General features: G+C 44.9%; 2 protein-coding genes across 2 annotated transcripts in view; one reads left to right on the forward strand and one right to left on the reverse strand.

The window, feature by feature from the left end:
• Positions 1 to 579, forward strand: part of ARL10 (ARF like GTPase 10) — a 29,301-nt gene extending 28,722 nt beyond the window's left edge. The window contains exon 4 of the mRNA XM_073566160.1: positions 51 to 579. Coding sequence (XP_073422261.1) covers positions 51 to 299 — 249 coding nt within the window. The 3' untranslated portion in view covers positions 300 to 579. The remainder of the gene's footprint in view (positions 1 to 50) is intronic.
• Positions 517 to 17,687, reverse strand: NOP16 (NOP16 nucleolar protein). Its single transcript, XM_073566250.1, has 5 exons — positions 17,481 to 17,687; positions 15,360 to 15,468; positions 10,629 to 10,677; positions 10,424 to 10,530; positions 517 to 1,100 (listed from the first exon to the last, which is right to left on the reverse strand). The coding sequence occupies exons 1-5, from the start codon at positions 17,582 to 17,584 to the stop codon at positions 972 to 974; spliced, it is 498 nt and encodes a 165-aa protein (XP_073422351.1). The 5' UTR covers positions 17,585 to 17,687; the 3' UTR covers positions 517 to 971.
• Between the last annotated feature and the right edge of the window lie 3,218 nt (positions 17,688 to 20,905).

The following is a 20,905-nucleotide window of genomic DNA, read 5'->3' on the forward strand; positions in this document are numbered from 1 at the left end:
GTTCTATTTTGTGTCAATGGCTGTGTACAGCATTTAATACCTCTCTTCAGGATTGTAGGTCTGCCCTTGGCATCTCAGACATTTTCTCAGAGCTATCACTGCACAGAATTCAAGGGCTAAGAGAAGTGACGGTGCTGGGGACCAGCGCAGTGTATGATGGTTATGGGAACAGCACCTCTATACAGACTGTACGATCGACGCTGGAGGAAAAGCTGCACAAAATCCAGGAAACTGAGGCACACACGAGTCTCCAAGGCATTCACCATAAGACCTCTCTGGAAAGAGAGAAGAGTGCCTAATGGACACATCCTGGGATGTGTCCCAACTGCGGGATCTGGTAAGGATCTCCATCAGTCTGCTGGAGAGGAAGGATCTTGGTCCGGACTGACCGACGGGTGCCATAGCTGTAATATTTGGATATTGGCGGACACAGAAGTGGGGCGGGTCCTCACCTCCCGTGGGAAGATTCCACTGCTAATTTATTTCATAGACACTGTTTTTCTAAGAAAAAAAAAATTCTTATGGTTTGAGGTTATTTAATGTTATTGAAGCACATAAAATGTATTTATTAGAAGTTAACATGATTTTGTCCTTTGTCAATTTCATGGCATTTCTCTGTCCCATCCAATTTCTGATGTCTTTTCTTACGTTATGTTCAGCTGGATCCAGTGGGACAGATTAATCAATACTGTCCAATTCTTAGCTCAAACATAGACGAGACCGTGATAACTGCTAAATCTGGCGTATTTTTAGACCGTATTCTTCAGGATCTGTTAATTCAAATTCTGTGGGCCTGGAATGTACATCATGATTATTTGAAGATAAGAAGCACCCCTTTTCTGGGCCGCCATACCAACTCATTAGATAAGGCCCAGAGAGTGATGAAAGTTTTCTGCACATTCAGCTTGATAAGTCTCCACTCTATTTCCCCAAAATCTTGGCTTTTCCTGTTGGCCATAGACGACACATGGTCATTGTTTTGTTCTTGATGTGATCAAAGCTTGGTAATCATTAGGGTGATGCCGCCTGTACAGGTTCACTTTACGCTGGATTTGTTTTGGGGTGTCCTGGTAGTAATTTTGCTCATCTCGTGCCATTGCCTATAACAAAAAAATAAAGAAAATAAGCTTTTCTAACAAACATAGAAAACCCAACCTAACAACAAAAATTATTTTATCGGAGAGCATTCTTAGGCCAGATTCGTATATTAGGCCGGGGTCACACTTGCGAGAAACTTGCACGAGTCTCGATTCTCAATACCAGGCACTGCCGCCGCCAGTCAGCTGCATAGAAATGCATGCAACTGCACACTCGGGTCCCGAGTGCCGGGTAGCGAGACTCGTGCGAGTTTCTCACAAATGTGACCCTGGCCTAACACACACAGTAAATGATATTAGTAGGAAAGAAAACATTGTTTTCATACAGGTGTTTTTAACTAGGGCCATAGGGTAACTGATGAATGTGCGCACACAATTCAGATATCCTTAGAGGTACTGTCACACTTAGCGATGTACCAGTGATCCCGACCAGCGATATGACGCGGTCAGGATCGCTGGTGCATCGCTAAGTGGTCGCTAGTGGGCTGCCACACAGGCAGATCTCACCAGCGACATCGCTGGGGACGGGGGTCGCTACTTACCTGTCACACTAGGCGATCCTGCGTCCTCCCGCCCGGCTCCACGCTCGTCACCCCGCAGGAAGCTGACGGCGAGAAACGGTCCTGAACGTTCTCGCACGATCAGCAATAACCAGCGGGGGAGCGGGTCGTAGGTAAGTATCACACACAGAGATATCGCTAGCAATATCGCTATAACGTCACAAGTTATAGCGATATCGCTTAGTGTGACAGTACCTTAACCCCTTCCCGACCTGTGACACAGCGTATGCGTCAAGAAAGTCGGTGCCAATCCGACCTATGACGCATACCCTGTGTCATGAATTCAAAGCCCGGGGTCAATGAAAGGTCACCTGACCCGCAGATACAGGGGGCTTTGTAATTCACCACAGGGGGCGTGGCTTCGCCCCCACGTGGCTACGATCGCTCTGATTGGCTGTTTCACTTTTAACAGCCAATCAGAGCGATAGTAATATTTCATCAATGAAAATTGATGAAATATTACAATCCAGCCATGGCCGATGCTGCAATAGCATAGGACATGGCTGGAGACACCGATTCGACCCGCCCCCCACCGGCGATCGCCCCCCCCCCCACCGCCACTGAATGACAGCCCCTCCTCCCATTCCCTCCGCTCCCCACCAGCTTCCGATCCCCCCCCTCACCCACTCTCACCGCCCCCGGCACCTTCTAAGTCCCCCTGTCGCTCCCGGTGTCCGGCGGGTCCGGTTCATGGGCGCCGCCATCTTGGAAAATGGCGGGCGCATGCGCAGTGCGCCCGCCCGAATCTGCCGGCTGCAGATTCCATTATTTCATTTTGATCACTCTCACAGTGATCAAAATGAAATAAAAAGTAAATGAACCCCCCGATTATCACCCCCATAGGTAGGCATAACTAATAAAATAAAGAAAATATTTTTATTTTTCCATCAGGGTTAGGGTTGGAAAGAGGGTTAGAATTAGGGATAAGGTTGGAATTAGGGTTAGGCTTGTGGTTAGTGTTGGGGTTAGGGGTTTGTTGGGGTTAGGGTTATGGATAGGGTTGGGATTGGGGTCAGGGATGTGTTGGGGTTAGGACTGTGGTTAGGGATGTATTGGGGTTAGGGTTGAAGTTAGAATTGTGGGGTTTCCACTGTTTAGGCATATCAGGGGGTCTCCAAACGCGATATGGTGCAACCTTTGATTCCAGCCAATTTTGCGTTCAAAAAGTCAAACGGTGCTCACTCCCTTCCAAGCCCCGACGTGTGCCCAAACAGTGGTTTACCCCCACATATGGGGTATCAGCGTACTCAGGAAAAATTGCACAACAACTTTTGGGGTCTAATTTCTCCTGTTACCCTTGGGAAAATAAAAAATTGGGGGCTAAAATATTATTTTTGTGGAAAAATTTTTTTTCATTTTCATGTCTCTGCATTATAAACTTATGTGAAGCACTTGGGGGTTGAAAGTGCTCACTATACATCTACATAAGTTCCTTGGAAGGTCTAGTTTCCAAAATGGTGTCACTTGTGGGGGGGTTTCCACTGTTTAGGCACATCAGGGGCTCTGCAAACGTAATGACGACTGCAGACTATTCCATCAAAGTCTGCATTTCAAAACGTCACTACTTCCATTCCGAGCCCTGACGTGTGCCCAAACAATGGTTCCCCCACACATATGGGGTACCAGCGTACTCAGGACAAACTGGACAACAACTTTTGGGGTCCAATTTATCCTGTTACCCTTGTGAAAAAAAAAATTGCGGGCTAAAAATCTTTTTTTGAGGGAAAAAAATGATTTTTTATTTTCATGGCTCTGCGTTATAAACTTCTGTGAAGCACTTGGGGGTTCAAGGTGCTCACCACACATCTAGATAAGTTCCTTGGGGGGTCGTTTCCAAAATGGGATCACTTGTGGGGGGTTTCTACTGTTTAGGCACACAGCGGCTCAGCAAATGTAACATGACGCCCGCAGACCATTCCATCAAAGTCAGCATTTCAAAATGTCACTACTTCCCTGCTGAGACCCAACGTGTGCCCAAAGAGTGGTTCCCCCCCACATATGGGGTACCAGCGTACTCAGGACAAACTGAACAACTTTTGGGGTCCAATTTCTCCTGTTACGCTTGTGAAAATAAAAAATTGCGAGCTAAAAATTCATTTTTTGAGGAAAAAAAAAGATTTTTTATTTTCACTGCTCTGCATTATAAACTTCTGTGAATCACCTGGGGGTTCAAAGTGCTCACTATGCATCTAGATAAGTTCATTAGGGGGTCTAGTTTCCAAAATGGGGTCATTTGTGGGGGATCTCCAAACACGACATGGTGTCCGCTAACGATTGGAGCTAATTTTCATTTCAAAAAGTCAAATGGCGCTCATTCCCTTCTGCGCCCTGCCGTGCACCCAAACAGTACCCCCCCCCCCCCCCCCCACATATGGGGTACCAGCATACTCAGGACAATCTGGACAACAACTTTTGTGGTCCAATTTCTCCTGTATACCTTTGTGAACATAAAAAATAGCGTGCTAAAAAATCATTTTTGAGGAAAAAAAAATGATTTTTTATTTTCACTGCTCTATGTTATAAACTTTTGTGAGGCACTTGGGGGTTCAAAGTGCTCACTACACATCTAGATAAGTTCCTTAAGGGGTCTAGTTTCCAAAATGGTGTCACTTGTGGGGGAGCTCCAATGTTTAGGCACACAGGGGCTCTCCAAACGCGACATGGTGTCCGATAACGATTGGAGCTAATTTTCCATTCAAAAAGTCAAATGGCGCTCCTTCCCTTCCGGGCCCTGCCGTGCGCCCAAACAGTGGTTTATGACCACATATGAGGTATTGGTGTGCTCAGGAGAAATTGCCCAACAAATTTTAGGATCCATTTTATCCTGTTGCCCATGTGAAAGTGAAAAAACTGAGGCTAAAATATAATTTTTGTGAAAAAAAAGTACTTTTTTTTTTACGGATCAATTTGAGAAGCACCTGGGGGTTCAAAGTGATCACTATGCATCTAGATAAGTTCCTTGGGGGGTCTAGTTTCCAAAATGGGGTCACTTGTGGGGGAGCTCCAGTGTTTAGGCACACAGCGACTCTCCAAACGCGACATGGCAAGCGCTAAATATTCCAGCATATTTTCCATGGCGCTCCTTCCCTTCTGAGCCCTGCCGTGCGCCCAAACAGTGGTTTATGACCACACATGAGGTATCGGTGTACTCAGGGGAAATTGCCCAACAAATTTTAGGATCCATTTAATCCTGTTGCCCATGTGAAAATGAAAAAATTGATGCTGAAAGGAAATTTGTGTTGGAAAAATTAAAATGTCCATTTTTTCCTTCCACATTGCCTTAGCTGCTGTGAAACACCTGAAGGGTTAATAATCTTCTTGAATGTGGTTTTGAGTAGCTTGAGGGGTGCAGTTTTTAGAATGGTGTCACTTTTGGGTATTTTCTGCCATATAGACCCCTCAAAGTGACTTCAAATGTGAGGTGGTCCCTAAAAAAAATGGTTTTGTAAATTTTGTTGTAAAAATGAGAAATCACTGGTCAACTTTTAACCCTTAACTTCCTAACAAAAAAATATTTTGCTTCCAAAATTGTGCTGATGTAAAGTAGACATGTGGGAAATGTTATTTAGTAACTATTTTGTGTCACATAACTCTCTAGTTTAACAGAATAAAAATTCAAATTTTGAAAATTGCGAAATTTTCAAAATTTTCGCCAAATTTCTGATTTTTTCACAAATAAACGCAAAAATTATCGACCTAAATTTACCACTAACATGAAGCCCAATATGTCACGAAAAAACGATCTCAGAATCGCTAGGATCCGTTGAAGCGTTCCTGAGTTATTACCTCATAAAGGGACACTGGTCAGAATTGCAAAAAATGGCCAGGTCATTAAGGTAAAAATAGGCTGGGTCATGAAGGGGTTAATGCTGGTTCTGTAATACGCTGGTTGAGTTTACAAGATCTACAACTTGGATGAAATTCCATGGAAACTTTGCAGCACCGGGTCGTTGACATCCAACAATTCAACCCTTTTAAAAGGCCTCGGTCAGACAGCCGTGTTTCATGTGCGTGCTCTGTCTACGTTTTTCACAGCTAGAACATGCATCAGTAAAGCCACGTTCCCATGTGGTTGAGCTTTCTGCTGCATTTAACTATCCAGGCAAAGTGGATGTGATTTCATTACAGTGATGTCCACTGTACGTCACTATACAGGGAAAACCCAGTGACTGGTTTCCTTTAAACTATAAAGGCCCCGTCACACAACGACTCACCAGCGATCCCGACAACGATATCAACGTGTCAGGATCGCTGGTAAGTCGCTATGTGATCGCTAGTGAGCTGTCAAACATACAGCTTCACCAGCGATCAGCACAGCTGTGCTCGTTAGTTACCAGCGTGCTGATGCAGGGAGCTGGTAACTAACATACACATCGGGTTTCTAAGGGACGTGCGTCACTTAGATACCCGATGTGTACGTTAGTTACCAGCTGATCGCTGGTCTCCCGCCTGTCACACGCAGCGATGTGTGCTGGCCAGCGGGAGACCAGCGACCAAAGAAAAGTCCTGGGCTTTCCTACAGCGATACCGGCAGGGGGGCTGATCGCGGTCACACACAGCGATCTCGCTGGTGAGATCACTGTTGTGTCACAAAACTTGTGACTCAGCAGCGATCTCGCTAGTGAGATCGCTATGTGTGATGGGGTCTTAAGACCACTTCTAAGTTGAAGTTCTCTTATACACCTGCTGTGTGACTGCTGTGCTCCCCCGCAGATAAGAGAAAATCCCTTCTATAATTCTCATGCACTGTGTGCTAATAGCTGTGGTCCGGATCCTTTCTTTGCACAATAGCTGGCCTTCCTACTTTGATGTATATGGAAAACGTCTCCTAAATCAACCATGTTCATCAAATTCCACCCAGTGCTGCGAATCTCAAGCCAATACAGGCAGAATTCCCTCTGCCCCGAGGAAGCCTATGGCCCAGAAGACCAACCACATGAGATTACATATGTGATCAGATACTCAATAGAAACCAATATTGTCTCCACCAATGCAGGCATTCAGACAAAACCTTGTGCCACCATGCTGAACTTGGAGCTTTTATTAAGGCTATGTGCACACGTGCGGAATTGCCACATAAATTTCCACAAAAAACTAGTGCTTTGCAAGCTTGCAGAATACTAGCGTTTTCCAAGCGATTCCGCTGCGGAAAAATACGCAGCATTATCACAGCATGCGCAGAATGCCATTGAAAACAATGGGTTGCTTTTTGTATGCGTTTTTGCGGCAAAAACGCATAAAATCCACAATGTGTGCACATAGCCTAAGGTGCATTTAGATAAGTGGCAGTCCTATTGGCTACACAGAGTTGACAATCACTCATTCTCAATTATCAGCTTGTCTTAGGGTACTGCCACACTTAGCGATCCCGACCAGCGATATGACGCGGTCAGGATCGCTGGTGCATCGCTAAGTGGTCGCTAGTGAGCTGCCACTCAGGCAGATCTCACCAGCGACATAGCAGGGGTCGGTACTTACCTGTCAGATGCGGCAATCCTGAAGTCCTCCATGCGTCGCTCGTCGGCGCCACAGGAAGCTGACGACGAGAAACGGTCCAGGACGTTCTCGCGCGATCAGCGTTGAGCAGTGGGGGAGCCGGTCGGAGGTAAGTATCAGACATAGCGATATCGCTGCTACACAAAACTGGTAATGTTATAGCGATTTCGCTTAGTGTGACAAGCCCTTTACTGAGCCTTTAGAATTAATCCAACTCCAAAGTACAGTATATACCCAGTGAAGATCCTTCCTTGTTCCATATCTAATGCCAACCAAATTCTGATTGTAGGCTTCATTTCCAGATTCAAAAGCCCCCCATGTTACCCAGCTTTTTCCACGTTTTCCTCTATATTCTTAACTTTCAACTGATGTTTCATTAATTCTTTTGTGAATTACTGTTCATTCTACTAAAGTCCCATCTGAAAACCAATGTACATTTTAAGGCCTCCCTAACACAGACTAACGTTGGCTTAACCTGCTGATATTGAGAGGTTAGGCTGATGGTCTAATGTGTATGGGGGGGGGCTGTCGGGAGCCAGATTGTCAAGGGAGATGTCAATTGCACTTGTTCGATTTTGGACTGCTGATCATTGTACTCCCTGAGATAAGTCGCCGGCAGATGTGTCAGTCAATAGCTTTCTCTAAGGCCTGTTTCACACTTCCGTTTTTGTGTCCGCCAAACGGATCCGTTTCCGTTTTTTTTGACGGAAACTGATGCAAACGGATCCGTTTTTTTAAAAACGGATCCGTTTTTTTGACGGATCCGCGGTAACCGTAATGGAAGTCTATGGGACAAAAAAAAACGGATCCTGCAAAAAATGGCGGATCCGTTTTTTTACGGAAAACAACGGATTTTGACGGATTTGAAAAAACGGAAGTGTGAAACAGGCCTTAGAGAACACAGTTGTTCTTGGGCGAGTGCTCCTGTATATGGGAGTGTTGGCTGAGATGACCATTTTAGCACATCAATGAGATGTCTACAGTTGATTTAAGGGAAATTTACCTACAAGTCACCATGCCTACAAAGCCTGCTGATAAATTTACAAGGTTTACAATGGCTTGTGTTTGATGAAAGAGTTAATAGATAAGCCACTTTTTTTTCCAACAGGCACATAGTATTGAGTGAACCTGCTGCTACTGGTGGTCAAATGGTCAAATGTGTGTGAAGAGTCACCCTACTGCCGACAGCCAGGAGACATGTTGATCATGCATGTCCAATTTTGTACCGCTAACTGCATTGTTCTCTCTCGTGTATGGTAGAGCCGACAGTATTGCACTTCTCCTATTAAGCTCAGCCATGGCTGCGTATCAAGGGAGACTAACACAAGTTACATGGGCCTTCAGCAGTCTTCCGGCTGCCATAATCACACATCGGTTCCCAGCTATCTGAGGGTGCATTCTGCCAGGCTGAATGGGCAAGCAAATCCCAAGAGAAAAACAAAATGAGCAAATACCCAGCAGTAAATAAATAGCAACAGTGCATGAAAATAATATAGGGTACATAATTAACTTTTTTTTCTTTTTTTTTTTTAATCAAAACAACGTAAAAGCCATTCTGTCACGTCATCAAGATCCGCTTCTGGCAGCTACCTTGGCAACTGTTGACCAATGACATTCCAGATGTGCTCGATGGGTAACAATTCCAGAGATGATGCAGGGTATGGTGGCATTTTTAAGCAATTCACAGTAGCATGAGTAACATGGACTGACACAGTCATGTTTAAAAAAGGGCTCCTGGGATACTTTGAAATGGCCATACCACTGGTTCCACAATTGACCTAGTCTGTACTACATGTAAAATTAGATGACACATACCAAGCCTAAGTGTCTGCACAAACCAATCAGAAGCGGTTTGCTCGATATGTGACTAAGAGCCAGACATCCAGCTACAGGTAATTCATTGTCCTCATGCCAACGCTCTCAAAGGCCATTATGGGGCAGCGCAAACAATGAAAAGCAATGCTCTTTATCAATGATTTCCACTTTTGGATGCAATGGTAGCAGGAGACCATGTGGGTATGGCCTGGGATTATGATGTGGAGTAGCAAGCTGTATTGTAGTCGGACACCTCTAGTATTCAATCCAGGTACAGTACCAGCTCGAGATTACACTGATTAAGTCGTGGAACCAGTGGTCCGGTCATTTCTCACAAGTGTCCCAGGAGCTCATTTTCAACATGACAACGCCAGACCATATGTTGCTTCTGCTACTGTGAGGAGCCTGCATGGCCTAAACCATAGAACCATGGCCTTCAGTGTCTCCAGACTTGACTCACATTGCGCTCATCTAGGATGAGATGGATCGTCAATTGCAAACAAAGCTGCCAGCAGATCTTAATGATTTACTCAGGTGCATTCAGCATGGCAGAACATTCCTCGGATAGCTATTAATCTCTGATAGCAGTCAAGGTGTGAGAGTGCGTGTATTTCCATGTGTCGCGCTCAAAGCTGATAATGAATAAATTGAGATGTTTTGCACATTGTGAGAAAAATGGAAACAAATATTCAAAAACATTAATATGTCTATCCATCCTGTGATTTCCATCATTACACAACTTTTCCTTCCTGCTCTTGCAATTTTGAATTGTATATAAACTATTTAAGTAGAAATTTGGCCATAGCTTCAGTCCTTGTGATTTCAGTGATACCATATAGCGGTATACATGGTGCCTGCCAGTGACAAGATACATCCATCACTGGTCATTAAGGGGTTAAACAACTTCAGGCAACTAGGCAGCAGTGATATTACGTTTCTGTAGGATCTAATGACTACAGTGGGATTTGTATCTCTATAAACTAAAGGTAACGGCAATAAAGCCGGGGACTCCGATAACATTTTGGCAGCTTTAGTACACGTTCATCAAAATGAGGTCACTAACAGGACAGTGTTCTGGTGTTGACGCGTTTCAACTTGTAAAGTTTTAATTGTAACGTAAAGTGGAAACGTGTCAACACCAGAACACTGTCCTGTTGGTGACCTAAGATTATGGAATAAAGCTGCCAAGATTTTATGGGAGACGCGGCTTTTTCCTTTTGTTATATGAATTTATTTGCTTGGGCCAGGGGGCTTGCTGGACCTCCGAAACCTATGCGATGGTGGACACCTACAACAGTGAGCTCATCTAGTTTCCTGCATAGGCAAAATGTCATTGTGGTCTACAGTCACTGGATTACGAGGTCACATCATATGGGACCGAGCCATACTGGCAGTGAGGGGCAAAGGATGTACCTGGAAAACCCAGTTCAATATAAATTCATGCAGGCATAATACCTTGTAATCTTCACCATAATTTTCTACCATGTGACGAACATAGAAGACCATGTCAGAAGAAATGCCCATTGTTCTTTTGGACGGCAGGCTGGCTGATGTCTTTAGTTCTGGAAGATAAAAAGAACAAATAAGCTTTCATGGAAACATGATGTGCGGAGACCACACTCCACTTTCAGAGGAGATTCCCGCGCCGTGAGCGTCTTACCTTGTAGGACATACGGCTTTCGGACAAGCTTTTCTCCAGTACTTGTGCCCTATGAGAGAAAAGCACAGTACAATGTTGGGTAACCGCTGGTATACTAGCAGTATTACACTACCTGGCGAGTTACTGTACTATGACATAAACTACTATGACAAGGTAATTATGGAATTAGCGAGATGACAGATTATCAGAAATCAAACTACATATTTTTAATTTAAAAGTGTCATCTTATCACACACTCCATCAGGAAGCCTCGATGCCATTCATTCAGCACTGCAATCTTTCATCGTCACACACCGATGCAGCCCAGTTACCCGACCACCATATGCTTTAGTAGGTCACATTCTCGTGACGAGTCTTTGATGCCATGTATTTTCGTTGTACAAAAAAAAAAAAAAACAGCATCAGTTCCAGCAAAGTGGATAGGATCTATAAAGCCATCGTGCCCACTGATTTTTTTTTTTTTTAAGTAGTGTAAACTGACGTATATGAAGTCCGCAACACGCCAGTTTTTCTTATGGTTAATAAGTTTCATGTGCAGGTTTTCCTCATAAAATTGCAGTACATGTAAAAAAAAAAAAAAAAAGTATATGCGCTTTTAGTGCGTTACCAATGCAGAAATGGTCTAAAAACCTATTTAAGGCTGGTTTTACACCTACCGTGTTTGCGGGCCAATTTTGCTGCCCCAGTAGATTTCTCTGGGGCCACAAAATCGGCCCGCAAAATTTCTACAGTGCGTCATCTATCGTACGGCCATGAGGGTCGTTTTTGCACCCGTGATAAAAGATGAAGCGTGCTCGATCTTTTTTATGACGTACAGACACGGCCCCCATTGTAACTTCTGGTTTTGCGGAACGCATTTTTTTGTTTTCCAATACTATTTCAACAGTATTGGAAAAATAAAAAACTGCGATCCGCAAGCTTTTTTGCAGCCCGTTATTGCGGCGGACCACAAAAAAAATGCAGCGATACGGCCCGCAATAACGGCCCTCAAAAAATGTGGTAAATGAAAAACCAGCCTAATCCACATAACTGTAAAAAAAAAAAAATTATTGCATTTAGTGTTTAACAACCTGCAGCAGCATAGTGTTGGCTTATTGCTGTCAGTAGTGATGCGTGAACGTCTAAGCGTTATCTGAGCATGCTCGTGTGCTAATGAGGGTCATCGGCGTGCTCAAATACTAAGCTTGATTCCCCGCGGCTGTTCAACAACCACAACACATGCAGGGATTTCCTAACAAACAGGTAATTTCTACATGTGTTGTGAATGTCGAACAGACAAGAGACCTGCAGCCGCGGGGACTCGAACATGGAATCTGAGCACTCCCAAGTCACTATTACCGCGCGAGCATGCTCCAATAACACCTTCCACGTTCGCTCATCACTGGCTGTCAATGATGAGTTTTCGACGTCGTGTATTTTCACTGCCCAAAAACGCTGCCTCTTACAGTTCCAGCAAAGTGGATGGGCTTTATTTTTGCTTTTTTCACTCAGTGTAAACTGTCCTGGGCTGCGCGCTTCAAATTCACAATATGGCAATTTCTCTTGCAGGTACGTGGAGTTTTATGTGCACCTTTTCCCCACAGAATTGCATTAGATGTGGAAAATTGCATGTGTGTTTCCATTGCTGAAAAGCACTAAAAAAACCCTGCATGTAATCTACATATGAAGATTTGCCCAAGCCAAATACCAGGAACAATCAAACACAAAGCAGCTTTATGTAAAACATGAAGTGTCAGGAACACATAAAAAAAACTCATGTAAAAACGCAATGAAAAAATGCAGGTGATTCAATAGGCCCAGAAAATGTACAATCTACCCAAAGAAAAGGGAAGTAACAGACCAAAAATAATTCTAATAAACTATTTATATTTTACTAAAAGTACACCAAGGAAACATGAATATACAGAACAAGGCAGAGTGAACTCCAAGCAATTATTAAATAAAATCTAGTGAGCCAGGTAAATCAGCCAATCTAGAAGCTAGAAACAAATGAGTGGAACAGGCTGCCACGAGAGGTGGTGAGTTCTCCTTCAATAGAAGTCTTCAAACAGAGGCTGGACAGACATCTGTCTGGGATGGTTTAGTGAATCCAGATGGCCCAGGAGGTCCCTTCCAACTCTACCATTCTATGAAATAACCACCTATCATAATCAAAATACAGTACCATAGTGGGTATAGAGCAGTGAAAGTGGAAAAAGAACTGGACCAATGATTGGCGTGAAAATACCAAAAGTTACAAAATCTTTGCACGTTTCACACAAGTATTTCAACTTTCAACGTTTTTTTAAGTCAGAATTTGAATGTAAAGAGGTTGATGAATCGGTGCCTTTGAAAATAACACCGCTTCGCAGTGTCCTCCCGTTTCCTGGCCACAGCACATCAAACAAGAGTTCAGAGTGATCAATCGGGGTCTTAGGACCCCAAAGTTAAAATTATAAAGTGTGGGTTCTTTTAACTGGGAACTCGTCATGGCACCAAACTTCTACTAACCTGCAGACTGCGGATATGGAGTTATTCAGTCTAGTAGCATTCTAAAGCTGTGTGGCCGCTACACTAAAAGCCCGGCTGCAGGGAGGAAATTTACTTTTTCCCTCCTGCAAGCCTCTGTCTTTTGGCCATGCAAATGTGCCGACACGACTTTAAGGGGTGGTCCAAAGGCAAAAGTAAATTTGATCTATATCCCTATCTATCTGATGCCATAATCTAATCTATTTTCTATTATACTTGCTTTAAAAATTCCCTACTATTCCTTAAAGGGAATCTGTCACCCTTTTTTTCAGCTTGCAGCTGCCGGCATAGACATAGGGGGCTAATCTACAGCATTCTGTAATGCTGTAGATAAGCCTCCGATGTAACCTGAAAGATAAGAAAAACACGTTATATTATACTCACCGGGGTGGGCGGTCCGGTCCGGTGGGCGTTGCGTCGGGAGAGGTCCGGGCGCCTGCGCACTGCAGAATTCTGCTCTGCCCTCAACAGGGCAGAGCAGTGCGCTTGCGCCGCAGCCATTACAGGACGGGAGAAGAGGACGTCATCGCATGAAGATGGGAGGCGTCGGACTGGACTCCAATGCCCATCAGACCGGACCGCCCACCCCGGTGAGTATAATATAACGTGTTTTTCTTATCTTTCAGGTTACATCGGAGGCTTATCTACAGCATTAGAGAATGCTGTAGATAAGCCCCCGATGTCTATGTCAGCAGCTGCAAGCCGAAAAAAAGGGTGACAGATTCCCTTTAACTACACTGTCTTTTTTTTTTACTTTCTGTCTGATGACTACTCATTTGGGAGCCCCCAGCACATCCTGGGATACTCAAAGAAAGCGTGATCAGCACAGGAGGCAGAGGCTGCGGTTACTGTGACAGCTCTGCCCCCTCCCTGAAATTGCGCTGTGCACTGTGGCAGCCTCCACTCTGTCAGCTCAGATCTGCAGTACTAAACCGGCAACACAGCGGTGTTACAATACCGCCATGCAGGAGGATCAGCGCCGCCTTCGCAGGTGACGTCACTGGTCTCTGCCCGGTATATTAACACTGCTGTGTTGCCGGCTAGTGATCGTCCTCTGATAAGGTGTTATCTGAGCATGCTTGGGTGCCAACAGAGTCTTCGGCGTACTCGAAAGATATCCCTTTATCAGGGATTGCCTGTTTGTTAGACAATCTTTACATGTGTTGCAGCTGTCGAACAGCTGAGAGACATGCAGCCGAGGGGACGCAGACATATTTTTTTTCGAGCACGCCGAAGATACTCTGTTAGCACCCGAGCATGCTATAACGTCTTATCAGGGCATGTTCGCTCATCACTAGCCGGCACATTACTGCAGATCTGAGCATATCGAACAATGCACAGCACAGGGACTAGCTCTGCTCCGGCAATGAGTCACTAATGATGCCATTTCAGGGACGGGACAGAGGTTGTGACGTGTTTCTATTATACTTTTCCTCTGATTGCCCCGCTCCTGGTTTTGGCTTAAGGCCCCGTCTCACATAGCGAGATCACTGATGCGTCACCGATTTTGTGACACAACAGCGACACATAGCGGCGACCGGCACCCCTGCTGGATATCGCTGATCGTGCTCGAATGTCCTGGGCCATTTTTTCATTGTCGGCGTCCCGCTGGCCAGCATGCATCGCTGTGTGTGACAACGACGAGCGATCTCGTTGATGACGCAGAACTCAGGGACGCAGGCGGGAATTGTTCAGAATAGCTGCTGTGTGACAACGCACCAGCAATCCTTACCAGGTCGTATCGTTGTCGGGAACGCTGGTGCGTCCTTGAAGAGATCTGCCTGTTTGGCAGCTTACTAGCGACGCACCAGCGATCCCTACCAGGTCGTATCGTTGTCAGGATCGCTGGTACGTCGCTATGTGAAACGGGACCCTTACAAGTATTGATGTAAAATACTGACTGTGTGAATGTGCCTAAACAGTCTGGATTTCTACCTCCCATTTGATCCTTAGTATCACACACAAATCAGTGAGTGAACATCCATACATCATTCATTACAGTCTTGGGAGAAAATAAAACTTTACAAGTTGTGGTTGGGTGAAATAAACCCGTGTGCTACAAATCTCTCAGTCACTAATAAGCCAAACTCTAGCACAACGTCATGGTTTTTACAGCGGGGGGGTAGTGACAATCCCAAAATACTGTGTAAGGAAGCAAAAGTATTCTTGCGTTTTATCTGTGAATCATTCCATATCTGGGTATCCACTTCCAGTAATACTTACTGCGCCTTCCCGGATTGGGAGAGTCTTGTTGGGGTCCGCAGCGAGGCCCATCTCGGCCAGATTAGTCGCTACAGATCTGCTGTCATCCCAGGCTTTTCGGATTTCCTCACTGGAATTAAGACATGACATCATCAATTGTCGCCTGTTCACATACTTTGCACGTGGCGCAGGCAATTTACTGACAGATACTGAGAAATGCAGATACCACACCAGACACAGATATGTTCAGAAGGGCATTGCATTCCAAGGTGGCGGTCTAGAAGACTAAGGCTACGTTCACATTAGCGTTTGGGGGCTCTGTGGAGGGCTGCGTACTTCCTCCGTTAAGCCCCGCCTACTTCTGCATGCGTACCTATCTTTAACATTAGGTACGCAGGACATGCGGAGGTATGTGGATGTGTCGTTTTGACGTGCCCGCCGACCACACGGGAACGCAACAAGTTGAGTGTTGTGCGGACGGCGGGAGCGTCAAAACGACAGACATGTCCTGCGTACCCAATGTTAAAGACAGGTACACAGGACGCATGCGGAAGTAGGCGGGGCTTAATGGAGGAAGTACGCAGCCCTCTGCTATGCCCCCGAATGCTAATGTGAACCCGGCCTAAGTTTGGGCCTCCTTAAGCTTTGGCTAGGAGAGGCCACTGTTCCCTGACCCTTGTTGTGGCTTTAGGCTTGGAGGGTCAGGGGTAGTTTACTAGGGGTCGTTCTTTGATGCACCACATCCTATTGCACTTTTTTAAGCGCACTTGTGTGACAGTGGACAGTATTCAAGCTTTAGAAGAGGACACCATGTGGCTGGGGAACAGCACATCACTGAAAGGAGGGGAGAGAAAGCAGATGGCATATGATTGGCTGGTTGAACAAGCACACGTACGGTGACATGACAACCACTGAAACCGCAGTGAGCACATTACACATATTAGACTCCCTGCCTAATATTATACTTGTTTGCCCTGTCCTGTGCCATTGTGCCAAGCATCTGCCCCATTTAGCGGTCTGGGCAGTATAGCAAGACTGATCCCCCAGCCACATGTTCTTCTGTAGCCCAAGAGAGCAACAGATCAGAGGTGAGAATGGCCAATACACAGTAACACAAGAGAGCAGAACGCTTCATCATCCATATCTTTGGGAGGAAACACTGAGCTATGAGCCGCCCCTGCCCTGTTATAATAGTCACTAATAACCACTAAGACCCTCTTGTTAGGGTGATCTAAGACATGATCCCCCCAGATGTACACACCCGTCGTATTCTTATTCTTACCATTACATATTGATGAGATATGATAGGGCCAAATTCACACTGTATGAAGCATCTACAGTACACACTGGGAAAGTTACAGGTGCATGTCATACATAGTCACACACCCCATGGTAGACAGAAAAGTGGAATTTCGGCCTCTGCTATTATGCTATACCTACAGCTTCTGGACATAGAGGTATGCCATATAAAAATGGAGAACATAAACATGTGCAGCGCAAAGTAGATCTGGTGAGTGGTTGTGTGTGGACGACGCTTTCCTGTGTGTACAGAGGGTACATTGGTGGCAGCCATTGCAGGAATACGCCCAATCCCTGACACAGCTCTGCAGCAGTCACTTCCTTTGTCAGCTCTTCACTTTCTTGACTTTTATGGTCAGTGACACAAATGTAAAAGGCAATCATCAGACTCCAGCACGTTATATCCGCCGTGATAGCGAGGCTATACAGCAGACATTACTGTTCTCCTTTGTTACCCCCTACCGCCAGGACCCCAGTGATCCTGAGACCAGGCTGTGCGGCCTCCGCTCCCCTTACTGTCTGTGGGACCGCGGTGCTGGGCTCATCCCATACAATGGGATACAGAACACTGCAGGGATCAGTGCGCCCCAGAGATCCCCTATACATGGCCAAGCAGCGCCCCCGCCGGCAGCACCGAGTATTACAGCTCAGCTCCATCCAGTCTGCAATACCAGTCGCAGCCTGTGGTCAGGGGCGGCGCTGCTGGTTATACATGTCTTCCTACACAACAATGTAGAAGAACTTGGCTATGGCGGCAGAAGGGCGAGGAGTACGGGGGCAGACTGATCACAGCTCTGCGGCACGGAGAGGTGTCAGGACAAGTCTGGCCGTCGGGGCTCTCACCAGGCGATACGTGGCGCTTCCTTCTTCCTCGCCCTGCGCTTCAGCTTCTTTCTGTTCACGCTGTAGTTGAACGTGTTCTTTTTCGTCTTCCTTACTTTTCCCATCTTGCTTTCCTAAAGTGCAACCAAGACACGAAACGAAACACGTGGTGTGGGCGCAGGTCGCACTAAAGCTGACGTAATCGCATGGAAGCGAAGCATTGTGGGGCATGTAGTTCTTCGAGCGAGCGCTTCCGCCAGAGATCTGAGTGCTGTAGGCGCGCCCCCTTGAGGCAGTACCTGGTATGGCACAAGCAGCGGCTCTTGTTTCTTTCATCTCTCCGTATGAAGGCTCTGACTTCTGGAATAAATCATTTTACAGCCTGTATAATAGAAGCTTTATTCCTGTCTGCATAAATGGATCGTGGATAGAGTTTGTAACTATAAGCACTTTGTCATTTTACCTTTTATTAACATTTATAGTGATTTTTAAGATATGAACACTTTTTAGTTGCCATCATACTGTTTAGAGGGCTACATGAGGGGCAATCATACCATGTCAAGGGCTCTGAGGAGGCCATCAGTGGCCATGTATATGGATACACCTAAATGGGAATGGTTGGTGATATCAGCTCCTGATGGTGGCACATTAGTATATGGGAGGGGGGAACCTTCAAGATGGGTGGTGACCATGGCGGCCATTTTGGATTTGACTTTATCTTTTCAATGGGAACAGGGTCATGTGACGCATCAGACTTATTGAGAATTTCATAAGAAAAACAATGGTGTGCTTGGTTTTAATGTAACTTTATTCTTTCAAGAGTTATATAAGTTTCTCTTTGTTTACAGCCATTGACATGTCGCTGAGGTTAACACTTGAGGAGCAGATAGAAATTGTGTTGATGTCTGGTGAACGCAGTACCCGGGTCATTGCAGCAGATTTCAATGCAAGACACCCTACGTGCAAGAAAACTGTCACCATTCCCATTTTAGTTAGGTGTATCCCATATAAATGGCCCACATAAAAAAGTTAGCCTCATCACTGAATATGATGTTCTGTGTAAACTGGGGGTCCTGTTCCAATTTTTGCTTTGCCCATTCTGCAAATTCAGCATGACGATCTGACATCAGTCAAACATCCATTCGGCGGATATTAGCTACTCACAAATGGCACCCTTACAAAATCCAGCTGCTGCAGCATCTCAATGAGGATGACCCAGACCGGCGCACTGAATTTGCAGAATGCACCTAGTGTCAACATCTGCTACCACTGATGGTCTGCATTTTGGAACCTGTCATCATCAAGTATGTAGCACCACCTACTGCTGCTGATAGTTTGTTTCATGGAAAATGCCTTTAAGAAGATGTACCATCACTTGCTGTATTTACCATCTGCAAAGCCTGCGTGCTGACTCTCATGTCTCCCTCCACCACACCAAATACCACTGGGAACACCACCAGGGTCGGACTGGGGAGTCTGGGGCCCACCCTACAGCTATATGCAAATACCTGTTCACCATTATCCCCGTTATAGTGGAGCATCGGCTGTAAAACACAGGAGGCTCCCGCACATCTCTTGTGCGCACACCATAACTGTGATGTACAATTAAAGGAGTTTGCATCAAAGGGGATCTTTGATGAAAATAAGTTATCCCCAATCCACAGGTTAGCTGGGTGATAACTTATTGATTGGTGGAATCCGACTATTGGAAACCGCAACGATCAGAAGAATGGGGAACTTTTACCCATGACAAGGCATTTTTATCCCCATTTTAAAATGGAGTGGCAGGTGGCATGTCTGACCTCAGCTCCATTTATCCTCTTTGGGGTTTCCAGAAAAAGCCAAGTGCAGCCACTGAGGGAATGAATGGATCAGTGGTTGAGCCATACCATACATGTCGCTCCAGTCTAATGGGGATAAAAGTTCTTCATTCTGCAGATCGATGCAGGTCCCAGCAGTCGGACCCCCACCAATCATCAAATTATCACTTATTCTTTGGCCACTTTCACACTTTCAGTGTTTGGTCAGTATTTTACAGCAGTATGTGTAAGCCAAAACCAGGATTGGATCAGAGGAAAAGTATAATAGAAACACGTCACCACTTCTGTATTTATCACCCACTCCTGGTTTTGGCTTACACACACTGAGGCAAAATGCTGACCAAATACTCAATATGTGAACATGGCCTTAGGATAGGTAATTACTTGTTTTCACCGTAGAACCCTGTACATGCATATTTGCTATTGTGTAATAGTTACAGAACAGGGAGGGGTTAAACGTCCAAGTATTTAATATATATTGGAAATCAAGAATCCCTTATTGATATCAGAAGGAACAAGTGACCTCCATACACAACACAATCTGCTATACCAACCCCAATAATACACATACAAGGGACTAATACCACCACACCATGACCAGACCACATATTACCACCACATAGTGACCAAATAATAGCACATACAGGGGATAAATACCAGCACACCATGACCATACTACATATTATCACCACAAAGTGACCAAATAATACCACATACAGGGGATAAATACTACCACACCATCACCAGGCTACATACTACCACCACATAGTGACAAAATAATACCACATACAGGAGACAAATACCGCCACACCATGGCCACACCACATATTACCACCTTATAGCAACCAAATAATAGCACATACAGGGGACAAATATTGTCACACAATGACCAGGCCACATATTACCACCTCATAGTGTTCTGAATAATACCACATACATGGAACAAACACCGCCACACCATGACCAGACTACATATTACCACCACATAGTGACCGAATAATTCCACATACAAGAAACAAATACCTCCACACCATAACCAGACCACATATTACCATCAAATAGTGACTGAATAATACCACATACAGTGCATAAATACAGACACAACATTACCAGATCACATATTACCACTACATAGTGACCAAATACTACAATACTGATCATTAATAAAAAGCGCAAAAGTAATAACACTAATATTACCTCTGATGACATTATACACAAGAGCTTTGTATATAGTGTCTCTTATACTGATATCAAGTTCAAACAGGTGCCATTACTACAGGTAATGAGTGGAGGACAAAGGAGCCTCTTAAAGAAGTTACAGGTCTGTGAGAGCCAGAAATCTTGCATGTTTTTTGGTGACCAAATATTTATTTTCCACCATAATTTGCAAAATAAATCTTGCCAAATCAGACATGGTGATTTTCTGGATTTGTTTTCTCATTTTGACTCATTTGTGGTCTACCTATGATGTCAATTACAGGCCTCTCTCATCTTTTTAAGTGGGAAAACTTGCACAATTGGTGGATGACTAAATACTTTTTTTCCCAACTGTATATTGCTCCATACAGTATAATGGACCCATATAGTGCTCCATACAGTATAATGTTCCACATGTATTGCCCCATA

The sequence above is a fragment of the Dendrobates tinctorius genome, unplaced genomic scaffold (genome assembly GCF_039654945.1).
Source record: "Dendrobates tinctorius isolate UK_male_01 unplaced genomic scaffold, ASM3965494v1 ptg000001l, whole genome shotgun sequence".
In the NCBI taxonomy this organism is placed as follows: Eukaryota; Metazoa; Chordata; class Amphibia; order Anura; family Dendrobatidae; genus Dendrobates; species Dendrobates tinctorius.

What these genes read in the sequence shown, in the direction of transcription:
- NOP16 (XM_073566250.1), bottom strand. Translation starts at nt 17,584, where the DNA reads ATGGGAAAAGTAAGGAAGACGAAAAAGAACACGTTCAACTACAGCGTG. An exon ending in GAAGCGCCACGTATCGCCTG is followed by an intron (nt 15,469 to 17,480) that starts GTGAGAGCCCCG and finishes TCTTAATTCCAG; the next exon opens with TGAGGAAATCCGAAAAGCCT. An exon ending in AAAGCCGTATGTCCTACAAG is followed by an intron (nt 10,531 to 10,628) that starts GTAAGACGCTCA and finishes TTTATCTTCCAG; the next exon opens with AACTAAAGACATCAGCCAGC.